General features: G+C 56.0%; 1 protein-coding gene across 1 annotated transcript in view; it reads left to right on the top strand.

Moving 5' to 3' along the window:
• The window catches only part of PAX8 (paired box 8), a 59,560-nt gene extending 53,786 nt beyond the window's left edge, over nucleotides 1-5,774 (top strand). The window contains exons 12-13 of the mRNA XM_015587415.2: nucleotides 3,915-4,001; nucleotides 4,818-5,774. Coding sequence (XP_015442901.1) covers nucleotides 3,915-4,001; nucleotides 4,818-4,894 — 164 coding nt within the window. The 3' untranslated portion in view covers nucleotides 4,895-5,774. The remainder of the gene's footprint in view (nucleotides 1-3,914; nucleotides 4,002-4,817) is intronic.
• The last annotated feature ends 3,431 nt before the right edge of the window (nucleotides 5,775-9,205 follow it).

The raw sequence follows: 9,205 nt of genomic DNA, 5'->3' as shown, positions 1-9,205 counted from the left end.
GCTTAATGCAGCGTTGAAAATACAGAATACTGACTCCTCTCTCTCCCTCCTGGCCCCACTCTCTGCCTCCCTCCCTTCCTCTCCTGGAGCGTGAAATGAGATTGGTCAAGATAAAAAAGGAAAAGATTCGGTTATTTTTTTAAGAGTGTGGATAATGGGGCCTCTCAATCAAAATCCCAGGCTCCAGTCAGCTCCCCCATCCCCCTTCCAACCTCTCCACCTTTCCTTGCCGCCTGCTTAGAGGGGAGGAAGAAACATAAAGCCCAGCTCCTCTCTTAATTACGTATCATCCCGGGAGCAGGCCCAGGGCAAGGGGTTCTGGGGGGTCAAAGTCGAAACATGGGGTAGCTGAGAGACCTGGGCCTTTCATCAAAGGCCCCCAGGTTGTTTCCAGAATGACTTCACCCTGAGTGGGTGTCAAGAAAAATGGCACAGCCACACCATCCACTGCAAGTGGGTTGCAAAAGGAAGGGGCCCTGCTTTGTGTGGTGGGTTGGCTCTCGATAAGTTACATACAAATTTGTCTTCAGAAAATGTAGTACTACTGAAGTGTTTCACCCGGTTCCTAGGAACTCCATGGTGCAGAAGAATTCTTAAGGAGTTTTTTTCATAGAAAAATTATTTGTCCATCTCTTGCCAGTGGCACAATCTCCCGGTTGACTGAATGGGGATTCTTTCCACTAGATCAATAAACCTTCATTGAGCACCTATTATGTGCTACGTACATAATAAATGCTCCAAGCAACGTATGCCAATGACAGTCTTTAGTCAGTCACGGAAGGAAGGAAGAGATCATTTATTAGGTCCTTTTGTGTTCCTGGCTATCCACAGATGTAACTTTATTTCTTATTTACCATTCCCATGTGCTTGGGGAGCTAGTATTATCCTAGTTTTATAAAGATAAGAAAACAAGCTTAGGAAAGCAGAGTTGTGTGCTCAGGGCCATAGCCGCACTAACTGGCTGAGTTAGTATATTGATTTCACACCTAGGGCTCTTTCTGCCACCCACCACACCGGACACAAAGACGCCAGCTCTAGGAGAGCAGCCCGGAACAGGACAGGACACAGACTTCGGCTTTGCCTTCTAATTATTGTTGTTGTTGTTCCTGCCCCACTAACACTCTCACACCTGTTCTGGAGCTGAACCAACAGCTCCAGATAGCTTGATCCATCCACCCACCCATCCATCCACCAACCCATCCATCCACCCACCACCCACCCATCTATCCATTCATCCACCCACCCACCCATCCACTCATCCATCCATTCATCTATCTTTACGCACATTTTCATACATCCATACATATCATCCATCCTTCCATCATCCATTTATCCATCCACCTATCATCCACCAATCCATTCATCCTTCTATCCATTGCCAACAACACTTGCTGGTGAATTGGCTATAGGCATTCAAAAAAAGAGGAACGAGGATGACACCTAGGTTTGGGGCTTGGGAAAATGCATGGGTGGTGGTGGCAAGTGCAAGTGGGGGAGACTAGGAGAGAGAGAGGTAGAGTGTGTGGAAGGTAGAAATCAAGAGTCGTTTTGGGCCAGGTTAGGCTTGAGACACCTCCTCTGTACCCAGTTTAGTAAGTCAGCAGGCATGGCATGTGTCCCAAGTCAAGAGTCCCAAGTGAGGGCACACATTTCAGCCTCTGTTCAGAGCTGTTATTGAATGTGAAGAGTTAGACAAGATCGGCAAAAAGAATGTGGGTGAGAATCACAGAAAGCTCACACACCACAGCCAGGCTCTTTAGCACTTGGAATTCTCGCAGGGAGGAAGCCAGAAGGAGAGTGAGGAGGAGAGGCCAGGGGGTCAGGATGCGGTCCTGGAGAGGGCATGGTGGGCAAGTCAAAGTCACTAAGAGATTCAGGGTGGTGGACACAGAAGTGGCCACTGGAATGACCGGGTAGAGGCTATGGGGATTTGGGCCATCAGCCTGACACAGGGGCGTGAGGAGGTAAAGGCAGCAACCATGCAGCAGAGATAGATGCTGGCAGCTGAGAGGGGTGGGGGCTTAGGGAGAGGGTTTTTTAATGTGGGGATAACAGGAAGCGTTTGCTGGCTGAAGGGAGTGATGGGCTAGAAAGGAAGAGACAGAGTTAACGGAGAGGAGCAGGGATCCAGGCTCAGAGCCAAGTTCTTGGAACAGAGCAGCAAGGGCACGCCTTTCCTGTGTATGGGGACACCCACAGGACAGGTGTGGGAAGGTGCTATACTGCCTATCAAGTCCCGCCCGCCCCTACCCCAGCTTCTCTGTGACTGAAGCAGACGTGTGTTCATGTGTTCGAGAGTGAGTGAATAAGTGGCAAAACCAGAGGGCACACACACCCCATTTCTGTCTCTCTTCTTTGTCCCTTAGAGCAAGTGGCATTGGCTCTGGGTGGGGCACAGGCATGCGGCACAGGGCAGACTGGTTTCCTCCATGGATGTAGTAAACCAGGGAGGTCTGGGCTACATGGGGCAGTTCGCATTGTGGGGAAAGAGCTGGAGTAGGAGCTGGGGGGTTTTGGCTGGCTCTCAGTGCAGACGTGGCCTTGGGCTGTCATTCCCTCTGTGCTTAGCAGGCTCTTCATTTGGGAAACCAGTGGTTGGGTCAGATCATTTCTTTCTTTCTTTGCTTTTTCCTCCCTCCCTCCTCTCTTTTACACATTTGTTTTGTGAGCCCAAGTTGAGTTCAGGGACCTGCTCTGTTCCTGCCCTGGCGTCCTCCCCTCCCCCTTCCCCTCCTCACTCCCACCCACTCCTGCACAAGTGCCTCCTTCCCAGGTCAGGAAGCAGCCCCTCCAACCCCAACCCAGGCTTTAACATTGCATTCTGGCACCTGCTTAATGGGAAAAGAAGAAAGGCCAGCACTCCTTGACTGTTTCTTGCACAGCAAGCATGGTGCCAAATATTTAATGTGCATCATCTAACTCAGCCCTCACGAACCATTTGTCCCTTCCTACAGATGAGGAAACCAAGGCTCAGAGGAGTGAAGTGACTTGCCCAATGTGACACAGCCAGGAAGTGGCCAGGCAGTTTCAGGCCACAGTGCCACAGGGGCACTCAGCTCCCAAGAGCATGAGTTTCTGAAAGGCAGCATGGACACCGGTGGGACCAGGGTTGGAACCTGGAACTCAGAGCCAAGAGGCTTAAGGTGGCTCTGCTCTGCTGCCTACAGTGTGACCTGGTCCACCTGGACGTGCTCTGCCCGCCCCTCTCTGTACGCTTCACGGGAGGGCTGCGACAGCAGGGGCACAGTGGTCATGCCTACCTGACCCCGTGGCTATTTAAGGGCATTCTTAAGTCATTTCTTTGGAAAATAATTCTTCAGTGATGCCAGAATCCAGTCACAGAAAGAAGCGATCTGACTTGTTTTGTGTAAATTCACACACTGAGTTTGCTTGAAGTGGCAGAGTTGGGACAGGACAACAAAGCCCTCAGCCAAGTCCCAGGACAGGTTCCCGGCAGCCCCCACCCCCAGCGCCTCCCCACTCCTCCCTAACAGACATACGGGGGGCGGGGTGGGTGAAGAGACTGCACACTGAGTGGTTCCTTCCACAGAGTCCCCTGGCCCTGGCCCCTCTGCAGAAGGCCCAGGCCACAGTAGCAGTGCTTAAGGCATGGGCCCTGGGGTCACAGAATCCACAGGTCCCCGGCCTGTCCTTTACCTGGGGAATACAGTGACATCCACCTCTGGGTTCCTCTGGGTTCCTGAGGACAGGGCCTGCGGTACCTGGCAGGAAGGGCACTGCCCAAGGTGTGCTGATGAAGGGCCTGAGGGCTGCGGGGGCCTTCTGAGCTCCCATCAGGCTGCCTTGGCTCCTCGGGTGTTATTTGCTTGACTCGTCAGCCCCGCACAGCCCTGTCCTCTACCCAGGCACCATTTTGACGCCCACCTTACCTCTCACCCTTATGTCCCCAACAGGAAGCGACTATTCTGGCAACGCCTACGGCCACACCCCCTACTCCACCTACGGGGAGGCCTGGCGCTTCCCCAACTCCAGCCTGCTGAGTAAGTCCTGGGGTAGCCCTCTGCTATGCAGGGCGCTGGGGTATGAGGCTGGGCGGCCAGTTAGGCGAGGGTCTGGGAGACAGGGTCACGAGTGGGGTCACCTGGCCAGAAGGTGGTGCACCAGATCAGGTCGTCCTGTGTTCAGGGAATTTTAGAGAGACGTCCCTGCACCTTCTCCCTCCTGCTGCCACGTCTACAAGATCTTGTTCTGAGATGGACCAGGGCTCAGGCCTCCGGAGGCCCAGGTAGATAGGAAATCTCAGGGTGGATGCCCTGCCTTCAGGGGCTGGCTGTCCAGCAGCAGCAGACATCTGCGGGTGCCCTCTGTCCCCTGCCTGGGAGTGTGCCATGTGCACACATGGGCCACCTAAGGAGTGATAAGTGCTCATGACGCAGCAGAAGACCCCTGCTCCACCACCACCCTGAGGGTTGGCTTGGAGGCAGACAGGCTTCAGGGTCCTCCTACGTCCACGGGGCCCTCAAACCCTGGCCCCTTGACCATCAGATGCCAAATCCTTTGGCTCTGAGAAGGAAGATTCTGTGCCCTCGCACCATTCGGGGAAAGCTGGGGAACCCCCAACGGTCCCCCAGTGTGCATGGTTATGGGGGTCACAGCAATCGTGGGGGAGGGGCAAGAGCCACTTTCTCATTCAGGCCAGAAGCTCAAAGGGGAGGCAGCAGAAGAACCAGGGCCAGGAGCTGATCAGATGGGCCGGGTGGATGAATAACCCGCACTGTCCCAAGGTCTGCGGAGCCAGGCGGCTGTGCTACAACCCTCCTCTGACCAGCAATGCTGTTATTTTTTGGTGTGTCCAGGTTCCCCCTACTATTACAGTCCCACGCCAAGGCCAAGCGCACCACCCACCACCGCCACAGCCTTTGACCACCTGTAGTGGCCACGGGGCAGCTGGAGGACCCAGCCGGGGACGGGCCCCAGAGAGTCACAGAAAGGAATCTTTATTTATTACACAGAGACCATGCAGGTCCAGCCTCACGGTCACTCCCTGTGTGGTTGGCTTCAAGACCCATGAAACGCAAGACAACTCTGCAGAGGCCCCGTCCTCCAAGATTCCTTTGTGGGAAAAAGAGTCTCACCCGAGAGATGCAGACAAGGGACATGCAGACAAGGGGAGACCAAGCGCTTGAGAGGGATGGCAACCTGGCCCAGGGTGCCTCCCTGGCTCCACCAACAATGTGCCATAGCAGTCCCAGGCTGTCAGCACTCTGTACAACCCACGCGCCACGGCCACTGAGGGTCCCTTCCTCGGCTGAAGCCCCTCCTGCATCCCCGTCTTGGCCATGGGCTGAGCTCTGGGTCCCATCAATCTCAAGCTCCAGTCTCCGTCAAGGGGCCTTCCAGCTGTTGCCATGCACCAGCATGCCCTGCCTGTCATCCCACGGCTCGTCTCAGAAACCAGACCCTCACAGCTGCAGACAGACTCTTCAAAGGGCCCAGCACAGAGCAGGCCGAGTTGCTGGGGATCTGTGTCCCTCCGATAGCCTTGCCACAGTCCCAGACCCCAACCCCTAAACCCAAGGATACCTGCAGCCACCCACCAGCCATGCCAGCTCCCTCTCAGCCCACAGCTCCTGCCCTAGGCCTGACTATAAATACTGCAGACGCAGCTCTGCTGGGCCCAGCTCCCCTCTGTCCACATCTACTTGAGCATCTCACCAAATTGTCCGCGTTGGGCTTCTCTCCTTAATGCTTCTTTCTTTATTAAGGACCACTCACCATTGCCACTCGATTCAATAAACCATTACTCTGTCTCAGGCCTTGGGCTTGTCTGGGAAGGGGTGAGGCACTGGGCTATCACTTTGGGGCCAGGGTAGACAGGCCATCTAATGCCCAGAAGCCCTCTGCCCCGACACACTGAACGCCAGCACACCACCGACTCCGCGCTTGGACGCCTCCATCTCCTAGTAGATGCAAGGATAACATAAGCACAGGGCGCAGCCCCGGGCCAATCATGGCCACCCAAGTGGTCACTATTAAGAGAGTTGTAGGGAGTCTGGTGAAGGCGGGGATGGTGTTGCACAGAAACAGTCATGACCTGCGGTGTGATGGGGGAGGGAGAAGATGTTTACTGGGCTCTATTGTGCCAGGTGCAGTGTGCAGGCCTCATACCAGTTTAGGTGGGGTTGGTCCCCATTTTACATGTAGAAAGACTGAGGCTCAGAAACAATGAAGTCGCTTGCCCAAGGGGTAGCTTGGGCTCAGTCACATCCTGCTACCATAAGTCTAGCACCTCAACCCCACAGCACAGGGCCCTGGCCAGGCAGCTGGAGGGGAACTGTGGAGAGGCACCAGCTGGCAGTGCCCAGATGGGGGAGGGAGCCCACAGGAACAACCTCTTCCTTAGAAATTTCAGAGAACAAGGGGACAGGTACCAAGGTGTTTGGCTCCCAGGGGCTATGTGATGTCTGTGTGGAATCTCTCTATGTGGGACTCCAGTAACAAGGGGCCAGGCTGTAGAGCTGGACAGAGTCAGAAGAGGAGTCCTCACCCCAGCATACCCAGCATCCAGTGGCTCCAACACTGGAGGCAAGAGAGGCCAGGGGCACTTACCACAGATGGTATAGAGCCACAGGGTGGGGTTCCCTCCCACAAGGGAGCCAGTACCTGTGTCTCCAGGGCAATCTGAAATGAGGCTTGCCCTTCAACAACAGGCTGCCCTCTGGCCACAAACCGGGAGGGAGACTGGCCCCCATTGTACCTAAGGCCCCAAGACAGCCCATCTGGCTCTGGGCCACAGTGAACCCCACCTGAGAGTCACCTTTATGGAGATGCAGGGCACCCAGGGAGCGCACAGAGCAACGTCGGAATGCTGGTGCCCCTGGCCTGCTCTCTCCAACCCCTGAATGACAAAGAGACTTGGGCTGTGCTGCGGGTGACATGGTTCAGAACTCCCCTTCCTGCCCATCCTGTACCAGGGACACACTCAGCCCTGGGACAACTGAGGCAGGGGGGTTAGTGCCACAGCCAACAGATGGGCCTGCTGAGGGCTCCCCTCTCTTGCTTCCTCCACACACACACACACGTACATATATGCAAACACATGCACATATGTAAATACAGAAAGACGCATACACACATGCACATGCATACATATGCACACATGTGTGTACGTGCACACAGGCATGCATGCACACACGTGTGCACATACACATATGTGTGCATGCATGCATATACAGAGACACGTATGCACACACATGCATGCACACATGCACACACACGCAGGCCATCTCTGACATCCCTGTCCTGCAGGAGGAGGGGTATGGCTCCCTCCCAGCCTTCCTCATCCCCAGGAGCATGACAGCCCTTCAGGTAGCCTCAGTGTCTTTCCGTGGTAAAGCTTGTCCACACCCATTTTCCTCTTTGGACATTGGCCCCATTTTGCACCCGGGGAAACTGACAGTGAGAGGCAACTTTCAAGGTCATTCAGAGGATCTGGGACCACAGCCTAAGTACTGTCATCTAAGGCCTCCAGTACCTGGAAGCGGCCATGCTTCTGCAGAGGCCTCAGGCCCTTGAGGGGAGGGACAGAGTTACTGGCCACCTAGGGCGCTTTCACCAGCTCCCAGCGGCAAGTTGTCCTGGGTGGAGTCCACAGGTCAGCATAGGTCCAGGAGGAGTGCCGGGTGACCCTGTTTCCCACCATCCTTGCCTCTGAGTCCCCCAAGTTGTCTTTACAGTCGAGAGGCACTGCCATCTGATGTTGTGCCCAGGTTGCCTGTCACCTTCTGCAGCACTGACCAAGCCAGGCTGATAGTGGCTAATTCTGGTGAAAGCATGGTCCCTGTCCCACAGAGTATCCCCCCAGCCCACCTCCCACCTTCCAGTTTTCACCTCTGTTGGTTTATCCCAGTCCCTCTTCTGTTGTGTCCCAAGCAATCATGCCCTCGACCACCTTCCTAGAGGCCTTAGTGCCTACAGGGTGCACCCTCCCTCCATCCCCTTCTCTCTGGCTGCTTGTCCTATTACCTTCTTCCCTCCCCTGGGTCCCTGGGAGACTGGGGACACCGCACTGGGGATGTCATCTCCTGGTGGCAGAAACCCACCCCTCCACCTCCCCTCATACGGACTCCCTGGAGGAGGCTAGAAGCACAGGCCAGGCCAGTGCGGTAGGTCAGCACCCAGGGCCAGAGCCCAGTCGCACAGAGGCTGCAGGGTGCAGGGAGGATGTGTGGTGGGGGCCCCTTCTGGGGGCGGGAAGTGGCCATTGGGTGGATGGGGGCAGCTGCTCCATCTACAAGGGTGGCAGCGGGCCAGGCTGGGGAGCCAAGGCGCCCGGCCGCGCCTTCCGCAGGGGGTGGGGTGGGGGGAGGTGGGACACGACATTTCCTGCGAGTGAAGCAGACTGTGCAGCGTGGAAATTGGCTCTTTCTGAGCCAGCGGCGCTACTGAGAGTCGGGCCGGGCTGCGGGAGGCGCTGCCCCTGGAGTGCACGGAGCAGCCATGTGCTGAGAACTCATTAGGGATAAATCAAACCAGCACCAGCGAACCAGCCCCCAGCGCGCCGGATCCCCAGGCCTCCCCCAGCTCAGGCCCCCCGGCTCAGGGCTACGCATGCGCAGAAAGCCAGGGACGCCTGGGACGGCCTGTGCGGTTACAGATAAACGCTGGTTTGCTGGTTTTATGTTTGTTTGCTTTGTGGGGGCGGGGGGTGGGGAGCGGTGCATTGGTAGTAGGCTTAACATAGGCCTGGCTGAGACCCCCCCCTCTCACATATGCTCCTGGGGAGATAGGCCCAGTCTACCAGCCACACCAGGGACCTTACAGCAGCAGGGAAGAAGCTGTTTGCAGGGATGAGCCCATCTGAATGGAAGCTCACCGCCCGGAAGGGGAAGAGGTACCGAGGAAGGGGAGTGAGGCCCAGCTAGTCAAGGGAGGGGCTGGTACCCCTGCCTGCCATTCCAGGTGCTGAGCTGTGGGGGTCATTGGACCCTGTCAGTCACTGTCATCATAAGCAGCCAGACCATCAGATTGTCACCTTTTCCCCTGCCTCCTGCTAAAGAGTCTGGGCCAGGAGTGGATTGGTGACGTGCCCCATGACCTCCCCAGAGATGACACCTCAGGGCCCCGAGTTTCCTCAGCTGTGAAATGCCAGGCTCTGGCCAGGATGACGTCCACCCCGAACACCTGGGTCAGTGAAAGGCAACGCAGCCTCATCTGGCTGGTTCAGGTATGAAGCCCTCATTCT

This window comes from Pteropus alecto, unplaced genomic scaffold (assembly GCF_000325575.1).
Source record: "Pteropus alecto unplaced genomic scaffold, ASM32557v1 scaffold223, whole genome shotgun sequence".
Taxonomy (NCBI): Eukaryota; Metazoa; Chordata; class Mammalia; order Chiroptera; family Pteropodidae; genus Pteropus; species Pteropus alecto.
Note: the sequence above shows the minus strand (reverse complement) of the source record. Positions and strands in the feature narration are given on the sequence as shown.